Source organism: Alosa sapidissima, chromosome 6 (genome assembly GCF_018492685.1).
Source record: "Alosa sapidissima isolate fAloSap1 chromosome 6, fAloSap1.pri, whole genome shotgun sequence".
Classification (NCBI taxonomy): Eukaryota; Metazoa; Chordata; class Actinopteri; order Clupeiformes; family Clupeidae; genus Alosa; species Alosa sapidissima.
Window position 1 is genome coordinate 13828057 of NC_055962.1, and position 26660 is coordinate 13854716.

General features: G+C 42.9%; 2 protein-coding genes across 2 annotated transcripts in view; both read right to left on the reverse strand.

The window, feature by feature from the left end:
- Positions 1–417: 417 nt before the first annotated feature.
- Positions 418–26585, reverse strand: rab32a (RAB32a, member RAS oncogene family). Its single transcript, XM_042096294.1, has 3 exons — positions 26102–26585; positions 9346–9623; positions 418–1640 (listed from the first exon to the last, which is right to left on the reverse strand). The coding sequence occupies exons 1-3, from the start codon at positions 26313–26315 to the stop codon at positions 1491–1493; spliced, it is 642 nt and encodes a 213-aa protein (XP_041952228.1). The 5' UTR covers positions 26316–26585; the 3' UTR covers positions 418–1490.
- LOC121712158 (metabotropic glutamate receptor 1-like) overlaps positions 25497–26660 on the reverse strand; it is a 44162-nt gene continuing 42998 nt past the window's right edge. The window contains exon 10 of the transcript XR_006032521.1: positions 25497–25509. The gene's annotated coding sequence lies outside the window, so the exon portion shown is untranslated. The remainder of the gene's footprint in view (positions 25510–26660) is intronic.

Below are 26660 nucleotides of genomic sequence, written 5' to 3' on the forward strand. Positions count from 1 at the left end.
TATTGTATTTATTTTGATTTTATTTGAATGTGTTTGTATGTGTGTATTTGCACTGGACGGTGCTGTTATGACCTTTACAGTCTATGGTTATGACACTGAATTTCCCTCAGGATGAATAAAGTAGCTTATTTTCTTACCTTATTTTTAGTGACCCCTGTTTACTGTTTCACACAGAGGCATCCAATTGCTTTTGATTGTTGGATTGGATTGTTTATTTAACTCCATAGTTTTTGCTTGGACCAATTATAAGCTAAGCTAAGACTAAATAAGTGTGTTTCGTTGTCTTTGTACTTGTACTCTGCACAATGACAATAACGTTGAATTTAATCTAATCTATACCTTAGCTTTCACACACACACACACACACCACTAAACCACAACAAGAACAATGAAACAAAGTCACACAATGAAAGCAAATAAAAGTTCAATAAAAGCTTTATTCTTTTGATCCCCGTCAAAGGTGTTTTTTTTTTTTCTCATGTAAACTGGACTATTACTGACAGTCCTCCATTTTGTAAAAAAAAAAAAGACACTTGATTCATTGCTGAACAAAAGGGCAGAGTGGAGAGGGGCAGTTCCCTCACCACACACAATGTTAAAACATTAAATACCATAGGTTAAGACTCACTAGTACCAAAGGTGTCTGTATACTGTTGTTCATATAAACAGACCAGTTCGGGGTAGCACTCTCTTTAAACAAAAGTGTATGTCAGCCAAAGGCGCGCGCATGCACACACACACACACAGGTCCTAATGGGAACCTCTCTGATACACCTATGGTTTTGAGTTATTTCCTATAATTTAATGCAGCCGTTTAATTCTTATTGGTCTAGTTGTAACCATGTGTTTGTATGAGAGATGTGCACTATATGTACTATTAAAATGAGCAGAGGCCTTGTACTGAATATTTATCTACTGTGGGATTACACACTACTATACCCAGCATTCGGAGTGCGCTGGTGGAACAGTCTCCCCTTCAGCAACAAAAAAAAAAAACTGCTGGCACAGTCACAGTCGGGAGGAAGTTGTGTCGGTGTGTGTGTGCTCTCCCCATGAGTCTGTTTGTGAGGCGCACAAACAGTCACATTCACACTCTCTCTCTCTCACACACACACAGACACATACACACATACACACACACACACACATACAAAAACAAACACAGAGGAACACACACACAGTTAAAAGTGGTTATAACATCCATGAGAGAAAGAGATAGAACAGATGAGAGGAGGATGGACAAAACAAAGGGCACACGCACAAGACAGCATGCTGAAGAGAAGGATTGTGGGTAGTGTGATAACGGAGTCAGATGCCTCTGAGATAGGTCCCACTCTCTGGGCAGGACTAGCGGTGTAGATCCCGTCCGTTGTGAGCATGCTCGGGAGTCCAAAGATCAAAGGTCATGGGGATTGGGTTCACAAAGGGCAAAAGATGGCGGTGCCCACTATGACGCTTCATGTCGCATAGCGTAGTGTAATGCGGCAACGCTAGCAGCAGCCCGACTTGCTCTCTGCGGTGGCAGTGTCCTGGTCCAGGCGAATGCGGTCACCATTGCTCTCCTCGTACGGAAGGCCCTTGTCATTCTGCAGGATGTGCTCCACCAGACACCGAGCTGCCTCATCCACGTTGATGTTCTCCTGCAGAACACATGGGCATGCACAAACACTCAAAGTTAAACATACACAGATAAAATCAATCCTACACCAGTTATGATCAGTCATGTTACAAATGTCAAAACAACTAGTAAGAACTGCTCCACAGAAATACACACATACAATAATAGCAACATTTCCAGTAAAGATATACTGGAGCTCCCTATGCACCCAAACTACTGTTAATATCAGAAACACTACACATGACATCAGTTAATCAGTCAGTCATGTTTTACATAGGAAAAATAACTGGTTAGACCATGAGGTTATGTTAAGCTAAACCTATAAATCCTGGGTGGTTATTCTAGCAGTGGAGAGTGTGTCTGTGAGCCAGTCTGTCTCACTCCATTCTCCTGTTTTAACACGGCTTTCGGTTTAGGCCCGTCCTTCGTCATGGTTACACACTCAGTGACGGTTTAAACCTCATGTCATTTTTAAGGGGGAAGTGGGAAACTAGTGACTACTGTGAGTGTGTGTGTGGTCTATGTGTGTGTGTGTGGTGAGTGTAGAAGAGCGAGAGTGAGAGTGTGTCATGTGAGTCCTTAATACTCCAAGGAGAAACCGTGACAAGCAGTCCGTAACAGATGTATGCCACATGTGATTGCCACACACACACACACACAGCCAAGGCACACCATGAGACATACAAAAAAAGATCGTGCCTGACACTACACACTTCAACAATAACTGCACAGTTTGTGTGTTAATAACTTGCACAGTGTGTGTCAGTGTATGAAATGAAACAGAGAGAGAGAGAGAGAGAGAGAGAGAGAGAGAGAGTGGGAAGTGCATAATTATGTCAACACATATTTACTGGGGTGGGTTTGAGCAACTACTTAATTTGATAACTTTCATTTCTAACACTGACACACACACACACACACACACACACACACACACACACACACACACACACACACACACACACACACACACACACACACGGATAAAGAGAGAGAATAACGACAACAACAAGAGAACAAAAGAACAAGAACGAAAAGAGCAGAGTAGGAAGAATAGACAAAGACAGGAAAAAGAAAAAGACTGGTGTGATAAAGTGATAAGAGTGACTGACAGAGATACTGACAGAGATAAATGCAAAGACTTGGACAAAAATGAGGAGGAAAGAGACTTAAAGGTACACTATGCAAGATTTTTACCTTTGACCTACAGTACAACCTCTACGAAGCCAATTTGAAGGTAAACAAACTTGTAATAGGGGAATCGTTCACCTAGCATAGGCGGGTCGCTACCGAGAGAACTAGCAATGCAACTTCAAGAATTGCCGACCAGAAGACATCTTGCAAGAATCGTGAAACATTACCTTAACAGTAGATAGTTCTTTTGAGATAGTTTTTGCCTGTTGTTAGTCCTTTTCCTCCACAACAAAAGCATTTTCAACGTGTACAGGGGTAACAAGCCACGAGAAGTAGTCTATTTACAATGGCAGTAAAATATAAATATAGAAATATACTCTATGGGGAGCTCTAGAGTCGCTAAAAATACCTGAAACTGCATAGTATACCTATACGAAATACAAAATAGATACGAACCAACCATATTGGGTCTCTAATATTTGTAGTTCCTTCCAGTGACTTAATATTTTACTGAGCAAACACTGTCCATTGTTTTTTTCTTACAGTCATTGAGTCAAACCACTGGAAGGCCACGTCCCACATCCAACCTGCAGCGTGTTCCCACTGCTCTATACCCACATGCCCTATGCAGTACAACATACCACTGCTCTATACTTGCATGCCCTATGCAGTACAACATACCACTGCTCTATACCCATATACATGCCCTATGCAGTACAACATACCACTGCTCTATACTCGCATGCCCTATGCAGTACAACATATCACTGCTGTATACCCATATACATGCCCTATGCAGTACAACATACCACTGCTCTATACCCATATACATGCCCTATGCAGTACAACATACCACTGCTCTATACCCACATGCCCTATGCAGTACAACATACCACTGCTCTATACTTGCATGCCCTATGCAGTACAACATACCACTGCTCTATACCCATATACATGCCCTATGCAGTACAACATACCACTGCTCTATACTCGCATGCCCTATGCAGTACAACATATCACTGCTGTATACCCATATACATGCCCTATGCAGTACAACATACCACTGCTCTATACCCATATACATGCCCTATGCAGTACAACATACCACTGCTCTATACCCACATGCCATATGCAGTCCAACATACACCACTGGTCTATTTCCATATATAAATAACCCATACGCAGTAGAACATACCACTGCTCTATACCCACATATAAATATGCAGTACGAAATGCAAAAACATAATGGTAAATGGAACGCCTGTATTACCAACCGTATTACAGGCTGGTAACCTCATCCTTAATCCATAGACATTGTGTGGAATTTTAATCCTTTCAGGTCTGTTTTACCCACAACATTTGTAATTTAATTAACACGAGGCAATGCACCTCACATTTGGAGATGAATCATTATGGTATCATTTATAGGGTCCAGAGATGGGAAGTAACGAAGTACAAATACTTTGTTACTGTACTCAAGTATATTTTTCAGATATTTTTACTTTACTTTACTATTTATTTTTGAGGAGACTTTTTACTTTTACTCCTTACATTTTAACACGAATATCGGTACTTTCTACTCCTTACATTTTACAAAACTGGCTCGTTACTTTAGTTTCAAATAATTTCAGCCTACCGTTTGGATCGGAATATAGGCTACGTTGCACTTGACGCACCACTACAAGATGACTCGATTTGGGCGGCATTCATTCGCGGCAAATCATTGCAGCTTGATGGCAGTAACGTTAATGTTAGCACGTAGTAGTATGTCTCAATTAAATGTAGTCAATAGCCTAATGCCCTCCTTCTCTCCTCGCCTTTGGTGCTTCCCTAACTTCTAGCTGCAGTGTAGGCTAGCCTATATCCTTAGCAATAAGTAGGCTAGGTGCAGCCTTGGGTCTTGAACAGGGATGTAGGCCTAGGCTAGTGGAGGCCGCTAAACGCAAGCAGACCAAACGCAGTTTATCCACCACTGAAATTTCAGAAATCGTTTCTCCACCTCTCAAAGAGTTTATTCACCAATTACAACTGTTAGCATTTAAAAATCACACTGTATTATCCACAATAACAATATGTACACTCATCAACACTCTGAACCACTTAATGCCACTTGTATTGTTATAAACATTTGACAATAACCGCACCATCATCAAACATGTTCTGAATGCCTTTTCTAAAAAATCTGATACCTTACTGTGATCACAGAATTCATAGTTTACCCACCTCTTATTTTGCCACTACATTCCTGGTCTTAAAATATTCACAGGAATCCATAGGAATTAAATATTCATGTTGTTTTATCATTTTGTTTTAATACTAGTTGTGCAGATGTATAGTCCATCTTATAAACACGCATGAAGCCAACAAAAAAAATGTAATGTAATGTAATGTAATTTTGTGTAGTCATTCTATATCAGAACCTGACACACAATCCAAATAGTCTACAAGAAACCTCAGAAATGCAGACTTTTATTGCCAGTATGCATTTTGGGTAACCAAAAGTCCTATGAGGAGTTTCCATAAGGCATTACAAAACACACATATTTTGGCAAATAATGGTCTAAAATACTGATTTTTCATTTTATATTGATCTACTTTTGCACACAGCTTCACAAGACATGGTGCTAGGGCTCAATTGTGTTTCTAAAAACTCAAAAAAGTGACCTAGAGGGCTAAAATGTAGTCAGTTCAGAGATGCTTGTTATCTCACAGAAATAAAATATTCTAGGCTCTGTAACTCTGTGCCAGTGCTTCCTAAGAAACTACAGGATCTTAGCTTTCTAAAGATGTCCAGCATTTGATGGTAGGCCAGTGTAATGTTGGGGGAGAAAGCCAATAAATGGCCAAACAGGTTATGGGAAGATTTAAAAAGAGAGACTGGCACTCTTGCACTCTGGTAACATTTGTGGTCCAGGTGCTGTTGCATAAAAAATGGTTGTCATTCACAAGACTACTTTTACTTTTATACTTTAAGTAAATTTCCAAGCCTGTACTTTGTTACTTTTAATTGAGTAAAGAAGTTAAACCAGTACTTACGAGTATTTTTAACACAAGTATTTGTATTTCTACTTGAGTATGGAAAGTGAGTACTTTTGCCATCTCTGATAGGGTCATTAGATTTACCCAAATGAAAAAGAAAATGTATTTTCTTTGTCTCTTGAGAAATAAACAGAAACAGAAATAAACCCTCCCTTAGGAGAAACTGGTGAGATCTCATTTGAAATGTTGTTTACCTATTATAAAATATATTAGGCGTGCTTATGCAAAATTTGGACAAAATCAGATATTCTAAGGGTCTTGTCCCCTAATGGAAATAAATGTTATAACATTAACTCCTTCATTTCTATACACAAGAGTAAATGAAGAATAGAACGGCTCTAGTTCTGTTTGCTTAGTCTGTCTGGTATTTTAATTTGCAGCAGCTGTAGCGGAGTTGAGGTTTTCAATAAAAGCAGGGCTGTTTTAAAGGCACATACAGCCATAACTACCTCCTCAAGTTGTGGGCTCTGGGAAAATCCCAGTCACATTAAGGGAGAATGTCTTTTGTTAGCATTGCTAGTTTGATATATATTTTCGATTTCAATTTAATATCACTTATAGAGCGCCAAAATATTGCACATGTCTCATGGCGCTTTACAGTGTTAAACAATCAGAGAAGGCCCATGAGTAACAGGGGCGAGGAAAAACTCCCTAGAATTGGAGATAGAAACCTCAAGCAGATCCACGACTCAAGGGCCTGACCCATCAGCCTAGGGTCAGTACAGAACAGTAAGGTCTGTTTGCATGATAAATGAATAAGTTATTTAGGTGTAGAGAAAAGAACATGTGTTTAAAGCCACCTGAGGTGTATGTTACAAAGAGGTGGGATGGTTACATATCCAGTATGATAATGCATGTATCTTATTTAGTGTCAGAAAGCTCAAAAAGTCCAGTGAACTGAATTGTCCAAGGGGATTAGGAGTTGTCATAAGGGAAGTAGTGGGTCGTTAGGCTGTGCGGACCAGAATATATAGTATTGATATAGTTTGATATAGGACTGTGAAACTACGGCCCTTACGTTCCATACTCACACACAGGATGAGCGGCTAGGAGGTGATGATGGGGTGAAGACACAGCAAGCAAACGTGGATTTTGGTGGAGAGTGCAGATTTATTTACAGTGCGAAAACAGTGCAAACAAAAAGACTTCACACAGCACTTCTCTAGACTCTCACAAGACTTTTCTTTAGACTCCCTCTCCAAGGCAGAAAAGCCTTGCTTTAAATAAAGCCAACCAATTAGGGGCCAAATGGTTGATACCACTATGACGGGGGGAATCTGCTCAGCACACGTACAATCAAACACTTATCACACACATACATAGAAACAATAGAGCAACATACATTTCACCATTAATAACATTATATATCCCTAATAAAATAATAGTAGCACCGCTATTCATACAATTATTTAAAATGGGGATGAAAAACACCCCCGCACAATTACACACAGTTTAATTTCCCAATCAGGGAACGTTTTTAATCCCTGTAATTGGGCGTGTGAGGGTTTTTCGGTGTATCTGTGTAAGAGAAAAATAGTCTGTTTAAATGTTCCAGGAAGGATTGGGGAAAAGGAGGGACTACCTTTTCACAAGGACATTTACTGGATCTACTCCCTGCTATCTCAATTCTATGATCCAGCTCTACATCCCTAACTGCCAACTACGGTCAAATTCAAGACTTTTCCTCAGTGGTACCTTGTTAGTAGAATGAGTATCTATTCAGCTTACACTTAATTTATGGTATTTGTTTATTTTCATTATTGATCATTGATATTTCATGGACATTATAGTTATGATTGCTATTTTCCTTAATGTAGTACTAACACCTTTTTAAAACTGTTTTTTTTAAACTTTTTAATTATTGTATTGATTAATTTTGTAAGTTGTACTGGACAAAAGTGTCGCTTAATTCCATAACCAAAACCATATAAAAGCTGCTGCTCACTGCATTCTATTATGTTTAATATTAGCATCCGCGAACATCAGCTACTGGATAGTGAAATGAATATCATCAAAAGTCAAATTTTGGAGAGAGTATAAAGGTTAAATATGTACAGCCTTTGCCATGAAAATCTACTAGCACAACTATTGTAGCCGGGGACGTCCGGGATCAATGTGGAACAGAAAGGGAAGCTTTGCATAGCCATTGGGAAAGGTCAGAAATGTCATTTTGACTGGAGTACCCCTTCAAGCAGCAGAGAGACCTTCCTCATCAGGACACAGGGTCTCTTTAACACACACTCACACACCACCAACACACCACAGGCAAATCTTATCAAAGTCAAAGTCAAAGTCAGCTTTATTGTCAATTTCTTCACATGTTCCAGACATACATGTTCCACATGTTCCAGACATACAATTATACATTATAGGAATGTGTGTTAATCTTTTTCGCTCTACATTTAAATTAGGCCAATGAGATGTAGTTTTATAGTTTTATAAGAAGAAATCATGTGTGCTGCTGAATAGGTTTAGAGAGAGTGTATTCATTATGTAAAGTTTGCTAGGAATTCTTCCAGTTTCTCTCATCCTGTGTGTGTGTGTGTGCTCAAAGCTAACTTAGCTGAGCAGCCAACGTACTCCGCACATAAAGCCTAGCCTAAGTAAAGAAATTCAACGGCCGTAAATGTACCAGGGAAACAGTGAGATGTGATACTGGATACAGCTTTTTGTTGACACTTCATAGTCTCCTATACAAAGAGATATAAAACTACCACACACACACACAAACACACACACACACACGGCACTCATAGATGACCATGTGGGCCACATTTTACTATTGAGATATTATACTACCCCACACACACACACACACACAAACACACACACACACACGGCACTCATAGATGACCATGTGGGCCACATTTTACTATTTGGCTCTGAGATAAACACACATTAATTGAACAAAGGGACAGATCACCAGACCAGAGAGTTCATTCAATTACTGAGACAGAAGGGTGGGGGGAGACAGGGCAAGAGGGAGAGAGAGAGAGAGAGAGAGAGAGAGAGAGAGAGAGAAGAGAAACGAGAATAGATAATAGACAAAAGGGCGAGAGTCAAAAAGGTGGATAGAGAGATAACAAAGAAAGTGAGGAGAGAGAAAGAAAAGAGACAGAGAGAGAGAGAGAGAGAGAGAGAGAGAGAGAGAGACAGAAGGGGAGGGCAAGAGAGACAGAAAACTAAGTCAGGGACCAGGCACTCAATTAACCTCCAGTCATATTTGAACAATATTAGCAAGTGGCCCCTTAATGTAGGTGAATAGGGGAGGTCAGTTATACCACCTCCATCTATGTGTGTATGTGAGAGAGAAAATGAAAAACTGTGTGGGGGGGCATGTGTATGTATGTATGTCAGTGTGTCTGTGTGTGTGTTTGTGTAACACATTAATATATGTATGAGGGTGTGTTAGCAATTTATAAGTGATTAAGAATGAAAACACAGAAGTAGATGTCTGAATGGCTGACTTCATGATTGTTTTTGTGTGTGTGTGTGTGTGTGTGTGTGTGTGTGTGTGTGTGTGTGTGTGTGTGTGTGTGTGTGTGTGTGTGTACCTTGGCCGAGGTCTCAAACCATCCCAGGAAGCCGGTCTCCTTGCAGAAGTTGTCCATGAGGTTGGCGTTGTTGGACGAGTCTTTCTTCTGGTCGCACTTGTTGGCCAGCAGCACGGAAGGGATGGGGCCGCCGTTGGCCAGCTTGACCTTGCTGTCCAGGTCGTGCTTCCACTTGGCCACCGCCTCGAAGGTGGAGCCACGGGTCACATCAAACACAACAAACGCGCCGACCGCCTCCTTGTAGTAGACACGCGTCATGTTGCCAAAGCGCTCCTGTCCTGCGATGGATAGGGGGAACAAGCCGTTAGTGTCATAGCCTATATCGTGTAGCTTGCAACTCTGTTCCAATGGTTAATCCTGTCACATCTATAATTTTTATGTTCATGTCGTCCTCGTGTGACAGACACTGAAGCTCACCTAACAGGAGTCAGGTGCTTCTCATGCAATTGGCATGCTCATGAAAGTGCTTGCTCATGCTTGGATTTAAAATGATATTGCAATCGCAATATCTCAAATATGAGTAGATATTTTCCCAAATCGTACAGCCCTAGTTTGCACATCTGTTGAGACAGTGTTGAGATGTAAAGTGCTGACCACAGCTATAGATACAGTATAAAGCCCCATTGACATATGCGCCGATTCGTTTGTTGCCTGTTGCTTATCCCCTCAAAAATTATTTTAACTTTGTCGTGCAACGTTTCCTGTGTGTGGTTATTTCGCCTGCTGAATTACATTTATATAACATAGTCTCTCATCACTAGTCACCGTATATATGTGAATGCAGTTTTAGTGTAATAACACCCATTTCCATTATGGACAGGGCCCAGACACTGCTAAAAAGCCTCAGTCTTCCTTCCATATGTCCTCAAAGAGAAGTTGCTCCATTGATCCTTGGACAATTTTTACTTTATCTGGCCAATCTTTCTTTGAATTAACTTTTAGAAATGTTTTAGTTATTTGTAATAAACCCTGCTGTATTTTGGACATCACCTGTGGATTTGGATTATACTTTCTTGGACGTGTGAGTCAGACAGTCTAGCTCAGCCACCATAGTGGTTATTAGCAAAGATTCTAGAACAGAGCTCTGTTTGGTTATTAGTAGGACAAAAAGAGTAACCACCAAAGATTCTAGAACAGAGCTGTTCTAGAATCTTTGGTAACCACCACAGCAGAGAGGGTTAAAGCGGAGCTAGTAATCAAGGATCTTTGACCACAGTAATCATCTAAAAATCAATGAAAGCTGACTGCATCCATGTCACCAGTTAAGAAGCCTTCATTGTCATAAATGGGACTAAAGACTCATCTGTTTATCCTCCTCTCCTGGCTATTGATATTATTCTCTTAAAATATATTTAGCCTATTACTAATATTATTGCTATTTTTTACATAATTTAGGCTAAATGACTTCACTTTAAACTGATCATTTTAATGTTAATGTAATATTTATTGATGTCACTGCCAGTCGCTTTCGATAAAAAGCGCCTACAAAGAACTATAAACATCAACATCAACATCAAAATAATGGTTCCTATTGCCTACTGCACACAGCACATCTCTCCACAAAGACCTTACTGACAGCACCACATGCACAGGCATGAACATGTTACCAAAACAACACTGCTAGGCAACAGCATAAAGTTCCTGAAAATGTTCTTACTCCTGACCACACACACACACACACACACATACACACACACACACACACGTACACAAACACACAAACAGTCAAACAACACACACACACCAACACAAACAGAAACACCTCACACACACACACACACACACACACACACACACACACACACACACACACACACACACACACACACACACACACAAACACACAGATCTCGCTCTGCTTGATTACAGTTCAGCCACTCTTTGGAGTGCAATGTGAGAGATCCATCTTGTGACTTGCTGTCGCTCTGGCAGGCAGTCCATTCATCCATCACGCCATCACCTCATCCCTCTCTCCTCTCCTCCGCCTGCTCACACACACACACTTTTTCTCGATCGCTCATCAATCATTAGGTTCCCTCTCATGTCACATCTCCCCGTCTATGTCTCTTCGTCTATCTCATTCTCTTTATCACTCACTCTATATTCCAGTCATCTCTCTCTCTATTACCCCCTGTTTCTTATCAACTCCACATTGGAGGTCCTCACTCATGTGGTGTCTCTCTGTCTATCTCTCTCTTCATCTTTCTTGTTTTCTTTATCATTCATTCTGCTGTATTTTTCCATCTCTCTTTCTATCTCTAGTTCTTACCATTTCAATACCAGAGGTCCTCTCATCTTGCATCTCTCTTGCTCTCTCTCATCTCTCATTCTCTCCCCCTAGGCCATCTCTCTCTCTCTCTCTCTCTCTCTCTCTCTCTCTCTCTCTCTCTCTCTCTCTCTTCTCTCTCTCTCTCTGACCATGCCATCCCAACAGAAGGCCTCAGGGGCCTGTCTGTAAGACGACAAGGGGGAATGTGAGAGGGACGTGGGAAGAGATTCTGTGTAATCAGCTGTTCCGTCACAGATTCCGTTTTCCGTTCCCCTCTGTAGGGATCCATCCACACACACACACACACTGCAGCCTGGCTTCACTGCAGCACAGGGCAGCCATTGCAGACACACACAGACACACACACACACACACACACACACACACACACAGACAGACTCCAGACACCACGGACATATCTGTCTAGAAATCTTTACTTTATTCACTCTGACCCCGGATCCCTCTGACATCTAGGACCTTAACCTAGACACACACACACACACACTCACACACGCACACTCACACACACACACACACACACACACACACACACACACACACACACAGACACACCACACCACACCCTTCACACATAATCACACACAGTTATCATCCTACTTCAGACCTCACATGCTCATTGATTGTCATAATCCAGACCCCTCCACACACAAACACACACAGAGACACACACAGTATTTCCTATTGAACTGGCCCCTGATCTGTTCATTTGAGGTCTGAGACCTTAACCACACACACACACGTCTTTCCTATCCTACTAAGTCTGACCTCACACACTCCCCTCACACACACTCCTATCCTCTTCTCCCCACCTGCCTCTCTCTCTCCCTCTTAGTCCTCTCTTTCTCCTCATATTCCCCACTGCACACCCACTCCTGTCCTCCTAACCCTGACCTGACACACACACACACACACACATCTCTCCCTCAGCGTTTGGCCTCTGATCCCCTTCTGTCCTGGGTCAAACACAGGCCATGGCCCAGGAGTAGCACACACACACACACACACACACACACACACACACACACACACACACACACATATAAATACACTCTGAGGAGGTTACAGAACCAACCACTCCACTATACACCTCCTCAGAATCTCTCCGTCTCTCTCTCTCTTTCTGCTCATCTCTCTCCCCCCTCCCTCCCCCAATCACTCTCTCTTTGTCTTTCTCTCCTCGCATTCTTTTTCTCTCTCACAATCTCTATCACTTGCCCTCACTCTCTCTCTTTCTCCTTCCCTTCCGCTCTCTACTTCTCTCCCCTCCCCTTTATCTCTCCTTTTCTCTCCCCCTCTTTCCCAGTGCACATCTTTCTTTTCTCTCCCTCAACCCTTTCTCAACCTGTCCCTATTATCTATCCACCATCCCCACCTCTCTCTCTCTCTCTCTCTCTCTCTCTCTCTCTCTCTCTCTCTCTCCCCTTATCCCCCTCGCCTGTGTCTCCGGCTAACTTCCTTCCTCTCTGTTACAGAGGGCCTCTGAGCTCTTAATTGTTCCTGATTAAGTATCCAAAATTAGTCCTTTTAACTTGAGGTGAACACGCTTGGGAGCTGTCACAGAAAAGTGTGTGTGTGACTGTGTGTGTGTGTGTGTGTGTGTGAGCGAGAGAGAGAGTGAAAGAGAGAGAGAGAGAGAGTGTGTATATGTGCCCTTATGAGATTTCCATGTCTTTCCACGTGTCTGGGTGTGTGAGTGTGTGTGTGTGTGTCTGTGTGTGTGCACGTGTGCTTCCAATGTCTCTGTGGGTGTAACTGTCAGCCTCATATTAAAATTTGGTATGGAATAGTCATTCCACAACTCATCCAACAACACATCCATGTATCCGTGTTACAGCAACAGAGAGGAGGAAGAACAGAAAGACAGGAAGAGAGTAAGGACAGAAAGAGAGATAAAGCGAGAGTGAAAGAGAAAGACTGAAAGTCTTTCTGAAAGAGAAAGAGAGAGAGAAAGAAAACGAGGGATTTCAAGAGAGGCAAGAAACAGAAAGAGTGATAAAGCAAGAGAGAGAGAGATAGAGAGATAGAGAAAACAAGGAGGGATTTGAGAAGAGGCAAGAGACAGAAAGACTCCCCCTTTCACTCTCCAAACTTCCTTGCTTTCGTCCGAGTGGGTGGGTGTGTGGATGTGGGTGCCTGCATGGCGTGTGTGCTATGCTGTTGACCTGAAGCTTATATTTCATGAGGCCCGTTTCAGTTCCTCAAATGTCATATAGCAAGACTGACAGGCAAACAGACAGACAGACAGACAGACAGACAGACAGGAGACACAGACATGTGATTTAGATGCAGATAAAGAGAACTGAGAAATCTTCCAGTGCAGGGGAGAGTCCACCATGGCCTCTACTTTCTCTTTCATATTTACAGTAGTAAATCCCCTCATATAAGTTCTCCTGCAGTACTGTGTGGGTGAGTCACTGTGTTATTGTGTGAGTCCTGTCCACCCAGTCACAGCCAGCAATGAGCATGTCTGTAAGGTGTAGTGTTGTCTGAATTCCCTGCACTTTTCTAAATGCTGTGTGTGCATGTGTTGTCAAATCGCTGAAGATGTTTTCTTAAAGAAGCCCTATGCAGGTCTGGTTATTCCTTCGCTGTTTCTGGGTTTTCGCCTAATTTGGGCTCACATTTTTCACGATTTAGCTCCCCCTGCAGCTTCGGTAGCAAGTGACTGCTACGCTAAACTCCCACTAGCTAGCGAGCTAGCCATCAAGAAACCAAGCTAAACACATACAGGGCTTTCAGCACTCAGCTTGTGGGGGAGGGGCAGTCTGCACGTGAATTGCAGCGTCTCCAGCAACACAGAGCTGCCTGTGGACGCTTGTATGTAAATAATGAGGGAAAAAACTATCTGCGAACGCAGCCGCTTATCGGCCGATGCCGATACACGTAAAAAACGCAAATATCGGCCCGATATATCGGCCGGGATATATCGGTCAATCCCTACACATAAGGCCTACGACTATCATTCTACACGCCCCCTGTTGCACGTCACAATTTAATTGACTATAGCTGATCCTGCCTCCTGGCTGCCCAAAATGCCGCATCATGTGAACAGATCAGCAGGCCGGCAAATTTTCACCTCGCTTTCAGACACAAAAAGAAGGCAAAAAGACGTCCCCTCTTCCTGCAAATTTAGCGTGATCTCTGTGTGAAAAGGCCTTTTAAGTTGCTTGTGTTTTGTCGATTTGCATGCGTTTTGTCAATTTGCATGTTTTCTTAATATGCAATCCGTTTGCACCTGTCGGCCACTGTAGAAATAGGCAATGTGACTACAATGGTCCTGTTCCATGAGCATCGATGGGCTGGAGGGTAAATTACAGTCTTTTATCACCTTAAGGCAATGTGTTTTTGAGTTTAAAGACCAGTGCTTTTTACCCTGCTCAATGTCTCATAAGATGTTTATCTTTCTTTCTCTCCCCCTCTCTCTCTCACACGCATGCACGCACTCACACACACACACACACATACACAAGTGCGCGCGCACACACACACACGCACTCATCCCAAGGCCTAGTCTGTGAGTGAGAAACTTGTCCAAAGGGCTTTTGTGTCACCCATTTAATTTCTACAAGAACATTCTCTTCTACCAATAAGGGTCTCTGGCGGGTCCTCTGCAGGCATCTTTTCTCTCCAGCAGGGCTGCAACAATTAACTGACTAATCAGTTAGTTAACAACTATAAAACTAACAGTCAATTATTTTGGTATAGTTGATTGTATTTAATTTTGGTATAATTAATCTGTGTCATTTTTTTCGAAAAATTCCTTAAACATAAATATGTTCTGCTTCACTTACTCCTCTATTAAACTCAATATATTTTGTGCGTCGACTACACAAGGCATTTGAGGAAGTATTCTTGAACTTTGGTAAACCCTCGCTGACCTTTTTTACACCACTACCTGCCAATTTCTACGTACACTAACTCAACAGATAAATTGACTCTGAAAATAATCGTTACTTGCAGCCCTACTCACCAGTGAGTATTTTAGTAGTGCTGTGCATCAAACATTTTATTACACTGGGATACTGTGGCAGCGAGTCCTCAGGGGAGATTTCAGTGGTAATTGAGTTCATGTGGGATGTGTGGCGTGCTGAACACAGATCTGTTCCACTCAGCACGCCAGAAAGTAAAACAGTAGGGCTGGGCGATATAGCTTAAAAGACTGGCGATTTATAATACGAAATGAAAGGAAGCTTCTAAATGTTTCTTTTTTTTGGAGAAACTAAGATGAGTTTCTGGGTCTCTAATCAAAGTCCGGAGGCAGTCTTCTTCAACAAATGTTAATTTCTCCATCTCTGTTCCTGTGCTGTGTGTCTCCACTCTCTCCATCCATTGTGTAAATACACCTGATTAAAATCAGCATAATTACATGGGTCCTGATTACGGAAATCAACTGAGTCCTGTTAATCATGAGTGCCACTGATGATGAGTGGATTCAGGTGTCAGATGGACAACAGAACTGGCAGCAAAATTGAAGGTCACTGCTTCAGTGTAAAGACAACATGTGAGTCTGGACACGTAACTGTATACACAGCATCTATCCTGCAAAATACTAAGTTGCACAGATATTGGGACCTATTGTAGATGTCTTACAATACATTGAATGCTGTAGACTCACTTTATTGTGATAACATTGTAATCATTGCCAACGTATCATAATAGCATTGTATTGTGAGTTACTCCCAGACTGAGTACATTTGAGTGCATGTGTGTGTAAAAAAGTGAGTACATGTGTGCTGCCATGAAGCAGAACCAGAGCAAAGCGTCTATGAACGACTATGAACACAACTTTGAGTCTACTAACGATGTTGCTATGCAGACAGGCGGACTCTAAAAAGGCATGTATGTCTCTCTCAAAAATACCTGCCAAACAAGCCAACAAATACATGCCATAAAATGTCTACATAAGTGCTTCTAATTACACAGAGAGAGAGTGAGAGAGAAACTCACAAATTCTCACAAAAGAGCTGCACTCATTACAAGCTTTTCACACTGTTTTGTACACAGGTGGTTGTACATTAAGCTTTATGTGCCCATTATTTTGAGTTCAGCACAGTTCGGCCTCACAACAAATGTACATCACAAAGGGCCTGAAACTGGGGTCCCTTTCCTCTTCCTTGAGTCAGCTAGCTTATATCGACAATAATACGTTTTTTTTTTTTTTTTCAGTTACAGATCATACAGACTTCTCCCACATTCCTGGCAAAGACCAGACCGATTCAGTTAGTGTGAGTCTTTCCAGTTGCTAAGATACACTCGGACTCGACCACGGGTCACTGTGGACACGAGACAGACAGTGAGAGTTGTCATGTCACATCTAAAGGCAGAGCCTGTGATTTGATTTCAGTCTCTAGAAAGGATGCTAAGCGCAAACACTGAATGGACGCAGAATGGCTAGGAGTGTCTGTAACTAGACCCCACTGTTGCAGCAATGAAATCATCTCCTTTCTTTTATATTGTTGTCACAAACTCTTACTTGCATTGAAACCCAAGGGGGAACGGACTACGGAAACAGAGGAAAGGTGAAAGATGGGGCTGAGAGCTCAACTAATTAAACGCCCTGTCATGTAAACATGCTTATTTTCTGGGTCTCTCTGACATCAAAGGGAGTTTGCCTCTCTCACAGAACACTGACGGAAAGCATCTGCTTCCTCAGCTGTACAGCAAAGATTCTAGAACAGAGCTCTAGAATCTTTGCTTTACAGTACATTCTAATGCACCATCATCCAGACCAGAACCCCACCCTAGGACCCAAAACAATGAACTATCATCCAGAACCTGGAACATGAGGTAAGTACTGAGTTTCTCTTTGACTATGGGTGCATGTCAAACACTACTTTAAAAGGGAAATTCCCTATATATATATATATATATCAATACAACCCAAGTTCACAAGAACAAAACAAAACAAAACAAAACAAATGTAGTAGGCATCATGCCATCTATACACAAGCACAAAAATACAAACAAGAATATTATGCGGCTGTAAACAAATCCTGCAGGTATAAACTGTTAGTTAAAGGTACACTATGCAAGACTTTCACCTTTATGAAGCCAATTTGATGGTAAACGAACTTGTAATAGGCAAATCGTTCACCTAGGATAGCTATACAGCATCCCTACCGAGAAAACCAGCCATGCAACTTCCAAGAGTGGCGCCCCGCCAAAACTCACGAGAATTGTGAAACATTACCTTGTCAGTAGATATAGCTCTTTGGAGATAGTTTTTGCCTGTTGTTAACACAATGATGGAAAGCATGCTATTATCTAATAGTCTGTCTGAAACTGAATGGGAGATAGAGAGCATGAGTATAAGCTATAAGGGCTAATCTAGGACTCGCATGATGTCACAAGACAAAGAACCAAACTGGTCATCAGTCTGCAGGGCTTTACTTTACTTTGCTAAACTGACCAGTGTACAGTAAATCACAGCACGTCACTTGACTTGACCGTGCAAAACAATATTGTTTTAATTATTTTATTACTGATAGAGTTTAGAAAGCTTGGCGCTGGCACGTATACACGGTTAGTACCAAGGATCAGCAGCTTTTATGTGAAAATAATGATGCGACCAATCAGGATCAAGTATGACACAGACTCATGTACCTCATTAGCTCCATAGGGATTCTGTGTGTCCACAGTTAGGAGTGTGTGTGTGTGTGTGTGTGTGTGTGTGTGATGTGTGTTGTCACAAACACACACACACACACACAAATCTATTCAGGCTCATCAGAGGGTAACCATTTTGCTCTGACAACCTGCACTTGGGCTTTCAGTCCATCTCCAAGATGAAAAGAGAAAAATAAACAAAAGTGCGCGGAAAGAGGGCTAAAGAAAGAAAAGAGCCCCAGAAAAAAAAAAAAAGACGAACAGCGACGAACGCTCATCTCCATGGTAACCTCAAGTTTTTCTCGGCGTGCTTTAATCGGGTTCATTATCTGTGGGCGCATCACCATGGAGACGGTCCAAGCCAGACGAGCCAGCTGTGGGTTCAACAGACAGAGTGAAAGCAACACCTCTCTCACACACACACACACACACACACACACACACACACACACACACACACACACAAATGTACCGCCTCTGCACAACGACATCACTTCTAATTACTCTGCCATTAGCTAAAGACAAGGTCCTTCAGCGTCACACACACACACAAACACACACACATACACACACACACACATACACACACACACACACACACACACTCAGACACACACACAACGAGGCAGGAAGACCAGCTGTCTTGAAATTACTGAGCCACTGCTAACCACTTAGCTCCAGCATAAACTCTCTCTTTCTTACACACACACACAAACACACTGCTACAGGGAGAGTGCTGAAATACCACTACACCTGCCACTTTCAACAATGTACTAGGGTCAAACCCCATTAGATGACAGGAACCAAATCTCCCACAATCCTCTGCTCTCTGGGAGAAAAAAAAAGTCACATGCCTCCTGTCTTAAACTACCTCCGTCTCCCTGTCTCTCTCTCTAAATCCCTGGCACGCGGCATGGACTGGCAGCTCCAGGCTGTAATCAGGTCGTCTCTGTCAAAGCGACCCAGAGGAGAGTGACTATTCTGGGCCTAAGGGGGCAGGCGAGCCCCAGGCTTCAGCGCAGGCCTCCATTACTGTCACCCCATTCAGGGCTATTAACAACTATTAGAGACAAGACACACACACGCACACACATAGAGTGAGACAGGGAGAGAGAGAGAGTGTGTGTGTGTGTGTGTGTTTGTGTGTTTGTGTGTGTGTGTGTGTGTGTGTGTGTGTGTGTTTGTGTGTATTTTCAGTAGATTGGCTGTCATTGTTGCTGTGGCGATAAACCTACCAATTATCTGGTTGATTAAAAGGTTTAATGTTTGTGTCTGTGTGTGTGTGTGTGTGTGTGTGTGTGTGTGTGTGTGTGTGTGTGTGTGTGTGTGTGTGTGTGCCAAGCATGTTCACATTTGTGGGTACATATAGGAATGCTTGGTGATGTGTGCTCAACATTCTAAAACAATATCTCTCTCTCTCTCTCTCTCTCTCTCTCTGTCTGACTATAGACTATAGACTATGAGACTATATTGGGGCAAAGCACAGGCGAAGCATTGCTACTTGGGTGCAGAGATATCACACAGCACATGAGTCCCTTGTCTCACTCGCCACAGCACGGACATTCTCTGCGCCCAATTAGCAATGACTAGTCTGTTCACATCCATAAATTCCATGCAAGTAATACTATGCTTGGCAATTCTGGCCTCTTGACAGAGATGTTCACAAGTCATTTTTTGGAAGTCCAAGTGAAGTCTCAAGTCTTTGAGCTTGAGTCCAAATCAAGTCTCAAGTCTTTGAGGGGCAAGTTCAAGTCAAGTCTCAAGTCTTTTGTCACGAGTCCCGGTCAAGTCTCAAGTCTCTGGCCACCTGATCTGTCATCTGTCCCTAGCACTGTATTGTTAAATATTATGAATTCAAAGCATGTCCAGCAATTACCATCCATACAGTACAGTATCAAAACCAGTTGTTGTTTACTGCAATGCAATCTGAAGAAACACAAATTAAGAACTCTGTTTCAATATTTTTTTGACATGTGTAAACTATACTGCAACATTTCTGGCATGCTTTGTTTTCTGAAATAAAATAAGGGGAGGCCGTGGATGTGAACTTGTCACAGAAGAAATATCACTCATTCTGGAGCTAGCTTAGTTTTGTTTACATCCAGAACTTATATTGAGTCTCCAATTTAGGACATTGTATAGTCTAATCTTCTGCTACTTAGTGTAACACATCCCTCTAGCCCTCGGACCTGGTGAAATATTAACCTAAGTATTGTCACATCATATGGCCAACTATAAAGATGCAATGTTCCCAACATTAGCAAAACACTTTGTGATGGTTAGCTTGTTACCTGTGACGATATGACTGACAAGACAGAAGTCATCATTTTTGGTCCTCCCAAGGCAAGATGCACTGTAGTGCAAAAGGTCACCTCACCCCATCTGTCAAACCCTATGCCAGAAACCTGGGTGTCATCCTCGACTCCAAACTCTTGACAAACAGATTAGCTCTGTTGTCAAAAATAGTTTTTACCAGCTCAGAATGATCTCCCACCTCAAATCTTTCCTATCTCACAACGACCTTGAGAAAGTTATCCATGCCTTTATTACAGCATGGCTAGATCATTGCAATTCCCTCTACCTTGGCCTTCCCCAATCCTCACTTAGACATCTGCAGTTGGTCCAAAACACAGCTGCGCATCTTCTAACTGGCACCAGGAGGCGTGAGCACCTCACCCCCATTCTGGCCTCCTTGCACTGGCTCCCAGTTCTTTTTAGGATTCAGTTCGAAGTTTTATTAGTTGCTTTTAAGGCATTTAAAGGGCTGGCCCCAACCTACACCACCGACCTTGTACAGCCCTACTCAGTCCAAAGGTCCCTTCACTAGTTCACATTCCGTAATTTGCAAACAGAAATAATAGCATAATAGAAAAGCATGTTTGGCGAAGTCTCTGGCCAGGGTCCTGAAGTGATTTGCGGGATCGTGCAGGAGTCAACTGCGCAGGCAGGAGTCGTGCAGGATTCCGTAATACACCCCAAAAAATGTGTTAAAGATGAGGGACCCTATAGCCAGGACCACGCAAACAAATTCGACGGGAGAGCGCGAGGTGCGCTAATTCCCTCAGATCAGAGATATTTGATCTGATATAAGAGTGATAGGCGTCGGAGGACCACGGGCCGAGAGTTTTGAGCGCTTGATCGGACAGGCCGTTATTTGCCGCGTTGGTGGCTGCACCATAAAATAATGAGTAACGGCCTGCTGGGATTCTGGTTTGCGTTAGAACAGCGTTGAGCTGCGTTTGAAACCAGAAGCGAGTAACAGGGCGTCCGTAGTCTGGAGGGGGGATCTTTCCATGCGATGGAAAAAATAATTAGCCAAATTGTATAGGGCTGCAGGAGAGTGTAGATGTTGAAAATGACAGCCCATACACGCGGTTGTGAAGTTCAACATCTAATGCAATTAAAATAGGCTGCTATAGCTAACTGCGGTAGCTATAATGGCAAGAGAAGTGATGAGCAGTAACACATTATTAGAGAGGATTCCGAGGAACAGAGCAGAGCTACACGCAGGTGCAGGTGCTCCCTTGGTCAGCTAGGGAAGGGCTTTAATATGCTGACACTCAATGAACACAGAGAAAGGTGAAAAAACTCCCAGACATTTAAAGGAGAAAAATTCCTTCCTTGCCCTCTTGGCAATAAGCGACAGAGAAACAGCTCATGTGTATCAGCTGCCTTATGGCCAACACCGGCATTGAGTTAAAGCGATGCTCCCTTAAAATACATTTTGTAGACATGGTCTCAGATGAGATGCCGATACGGTAGCCTATAGGTGGTGGAACCAATCCAGGGAAAGAGGGGTGAGGGAGAACCAAGAACGCGGTCCCTGGCTGGGAAAAAACGCGGGCTTGAACGCAGTTCGCGCCGGCGGGAGATGATGGGGAAAGGGGAAAAAGTAGCGACGCGGTCGCTACAGGGGAAGGGGGAGGAGGTTGCGCAGCACCCTAGGTAGGCAAAGAGAAAAGTGGGGAGGGTTGATTAGCTGGAAAGAGAAAGAGGCCGCAGTAGCGGAAGGCAAGGTAGAGGGCTGCACGCGGGCTGCCATAACTTGCTGAGTTGAGTGAGCAGGGGAAAAAGCTGTTTAGAAATAGAAAGAGGCCGCAGTAGCGGAAGGCAAGGTAGAGGGCTGCACGCGGGCTGCCATAACTTGCGGAGTTGAAAAACATGTTGCATGAACAAAGGGGGAGACGCCGGAGGAACGGAGCTCCGCGCTGCGGCGCTGGTGCTGGGTTGATCGGCTATAGTAGGAGAGGAAAGATAAACTCATTGTTGGAGAAGGCGACGTAGGTCTACTTTCCTTGCGAAACGAGGGCAATCGATCCTACATCCAACTCTGCTCTAATCAAAGATATGGTCCGCGGAGTAGCTCTTCTTCTTGCGAGCGGAGTGACGCCGATGCAGCAACTTCGGCAGATAGAGGCCGACTGCGAATAAATAACCTGTCTGATTGAAGGAGGCGCGGCAAATTCCGTCATGCTCCTCCCGAACATCCGTTTGTAAACGTCATTTAGATTTTCAAACAAAGGGCTTCTGCATGTGCCATGCTCATGGCTCAAACAGAGGGGTGATAGAACCTTTGCAGTTGCTGTTTCCCCTGGATATTAGATCTGGCCCCTCCATGTCTGCCTTCAAATCCAGGCTAAAAATACACCTTTACTCCCTGGCATTCCTTGTTCCCTAATTCTGTACTCCTGCTCATTTTCTGTATTTCTATGTTGTTTGCCCTGATATTGAAGGTATCCTTTTATTCATGTTTTATATAATTGACTATAGGTCCAATGTGTTTTTTGTATTATTTGTTGTTTTAGTTACCCACTGTACAGCACTTTGGTCAGTTTATGCTGTGTGTAAATGTGCTTTATAAATTAAATGTATTTACTTACAGTGTACTTACTTACTAACTTACTGTGTTGTCATAATTATCAGTGTGAATACACGTATGTGAATGAATACACACTGCTAGTGACCAACCAAAGGATATTATTATTGTGTATAAAAAAATACTACATTAAAAAGGAAAAATAGTTGTACTTTTGATTTTTGAATACTTAAACATTTTTAAAATGTAAAAAGTATTTCAACTCAATTAAACTGTACTTCAACTCAATTAACATTTTGACTTTCACTTGTATTGGAGTAATATTCGACAAGGTGTATCTGTACTTTCACTTACTGTAAATAAAGGAATTTGCTGTCCACTCAAAACTTCTACCAGCCCACCCAAATGTAGCCGGCAAATAGCAAATAGAACTGGCCCTGCAACGAGCGCCCGGAACAGTTTATATTGCACTATGTAACATCGTTGATTGGGTGAGATCATGACCCTTTTAGTTGCATTTTGATAGTTTTGAAGTTGGTACCATCTAGCACTAAATGGCATTTAATATTGACGCTTAGGGACCTAAATATAGATTCTAACCTTGTGTTGTTTTAAATTAGCATTATGTTGGGTTTTTTTTCCTTAAAATAACAGCTTCATACTCATTTTGATGGCTTACAATTAAGAGAATGGCTTCTCAGTCATGGCATGTCTTGCCAGTTCCTGTGTACCGTGCAGGAACATGAACCTTTTTGTCACTTTTTGATAGCAGTACCCCTTTAGCATCATTTTCCAGGGCACTCCAATGGACCTTCACAGAACTTTGCACATTGGAAAATACCACTTAAAGTGTACCTAGTATGTTATAAATTAACAGCAAGGGGTAAATACCAACTTTTACAATGCATTGTTTGTGATTGGAAAGTGTCACTTGGCAGATGCAATCCCTGGCTGCTTATGCTAAGCGTCTCAGATCACAGTTTGCTTTGTAGAGAACAGAAAAGGGAGGGAGGGGTGTGTGTGTGTGTGTGTGGAGGGGTTGGGTGTTGGCATACCCCTCTGAAACTTCAAATAGCCCCGTTACCTAATTAAGAGACTGCTGGCACAGAGCCTTAAACTCAGCGGCTTAATATGTTGAAGTGACAACCTTTTGTGAACAATGAGATCCAAAGTCAGCCTCTGGGTTAAGGCATAGATGCTCACCTTGGCAACACTTCCTTATGCTAAACTCAGCAAAGTGAGCCAAGGCATAGATATGAATAGTATATGAGGCAAGGCATTATGATGTCATTCATCAGGCTGAGCAGGAAGTGACAACATGTGTAAGTAAGACAAGTAAGTAAGTATATATACTCTTTTGATCCCGTGAGGGAAATTTGGTCTCTGCATTTATCCCAATCCGTGAATTAGTGAAACACACAGTGAGGTGAAACACACACTAATCCCGGCACAGTGAGCTGCCTGCAACAACAGCGGCGCTCGGGGAGCAGTGAGGGGTTAAGTGCTTTGCTCAAGGGCACTTCAGCCATGCCTACTGGTCGGGGTTCGAACCAGCAACCCTCCGGTTACAAGTCCAAAGCGCTAACCAGTAGGCCACGGCTGCCACAGTCCTTAACAACATATGATCATGTGAGGAAACTGGAGTGAGTTAATGGATAACTAGTCAGTGGCTAGTCACACAAAGAAGCACTTGTGAGACATCTGCACGTGTGTGTCAGTGTGAAAAGGGGGTGGGTAAGGGGTGGGGGGAGGGGTGCAGGGATGCCCTCTATACATGTGACAGGCTTTTAGAAAGTGCTGAATCATGGTTTACCTGAGATGAAATGTGACAGCGCAGCTTTTGTTCCCTGCCTGATGCCCCACCCCAATTCATATCTGAGTGACATTTTGTTCCGAGCTATGTCACAATTATGAAATCAGACACAAACTCTTTCATGCTCTCTGTCTCACACACACACACTTTGCCTCACTTTCTCTGTCACGAAACACACACACACCATGATTTAGCCTTAATCATACATTTAAAATCGCCTAATAGCCTATAACTGCATTTCGTTGTCTCTGTAGGCTACTTGTACTTTGCACAATGACAATAAAGTTTAATATAATCTAATCTAATAGCCTATAGCCTATGATCTATAACAAACGGTAGGCTATAGGCACATATTGTCTACTGCAATGATCTCTCAGTGATCCATAGTAGCCTAAGTGGTCATGTTTTTCTGACTTGTCTTGTCCATCTTGTAACTAGGTAATTAACGAGAAAGTAAGTTCAGAACGCGCCGGTTGGTTTAGTTTGAGGCGCACGAACCCTGTTGGTTGCTGCTGGACATCCGAGGTGAGGCGCGAGAGTGCGAGCGGCTTGACATGAACCTGCGAAAGCGTTTCAACCTGTAGGAATGGGTGTGACTCAAGTCTATTCGGCGTTATTTTCCCTTTCTATTATAGATGTCTTCTTCCTTCTCCAGTAGGCTACTCTTTGTCTTTCTTTTCTTCTACTCTCGCTCTCAACGTGTTCTTCAATCCCTCCCCATTGCTTTTTCACTGGCGCTGTGCCTGATAACATGACCTACATTTCGTTGTTAATTATCCTCGCTAACTTGATCACAACACCACACCAAAACACTCAGAGGCTCGGTTGTCTTCTTGGCAGAGGATTTAAGTCGATATGTCACGGGGAAACACATGCATATGCTCTAAACAAGCAAAACTATTAGATAGTCTTAGGTCTTTACCAACCACACAAAACAATAATAAATGGCAAGCGTGTTCTAGCTATGGAGAACGGCAAAACTCGTGACATGTGGAGAATGGAATTCCGCACATTACTCTCTCTGTAGCTGTGTAGGCTACTCCACTGTGGACGGCCCATCCAAAACTACATAATCACGTAAAGCACATAAGAAAACTTCTATCAGAGTGTACAACCACGCAAGCACAGCACACGCGCTCACACACAGGGAAATACCCGCTGCATCTTGCCAAACAGGCGACGTTTGACGTTGAGGTAGGTTAGATAGTTTCAGTCAGGTGAGACGTCTTACCTGCTATGTCCCATAGCTGCAGTCTGACCAGCGTTTTACTGTCCCAATTAATTACTTTTAGTGCGAAATCCACGCCGATGGTTGCCCGGTAGTGTTGGGAGAAAAGTTGGTGAACGTACCGCTTGATGATGCTGGTCTTCCCCACCCCCAGTTCGCCTATTACCAACACTTTAAATAAATACTCTTTACATTCCGTAACTGAACCTCCGGCCATGGCACACAACAACTCCGGTGACAGTTGAAAGGGAAAAGGTTTCACAAACTTTCAAGTTCCGCTACTTGCTCTTTTTCAGTTAGCGTTATGCGATGTAGCAGCGGCCCGTCGGGTGGGTGGTAAGGGAGTAGAACGCACTGTGCCTCACTCCTCTCCTCCTACCCAACAACCACCTGATAAGTCACAGGACCGGAAGAGTCGAGTCTCGGATAAACTTTCTTTAGTTCACTTTTTATCCTTGTCTGGTCCGTGGTTGGGCGCTGAGGGGAGCCGTGGGTCCAGCGGGCGGTAATCTACCGTAGGCGAGTGCACTAGCCTACTCACTCACGAGACATACAACATGCT

Coding starts and splice junctions, on each gene's coding strand:
- rab32a (XM_042096294.1), bottom strand. CDS start 26,315: ATGGCCGGAGGTTCAGTTACGGAATGTAAAGAGTATTTATTTAAAGTG. Junction 9,624..26,101: donor GCAGCTATGGGACATAGCAG/GTAAGACGTCTC, acceptor TATCCATCGCAG/GACAGGAGCGCTTTGGCAAC. Junction 1,641..9,345: donor GGTTTGAGACCTCGGCCAAG/GTACACACACAC, acceptor TGTGTTCTGCAG/GAGAACATCAACGTGGATGA.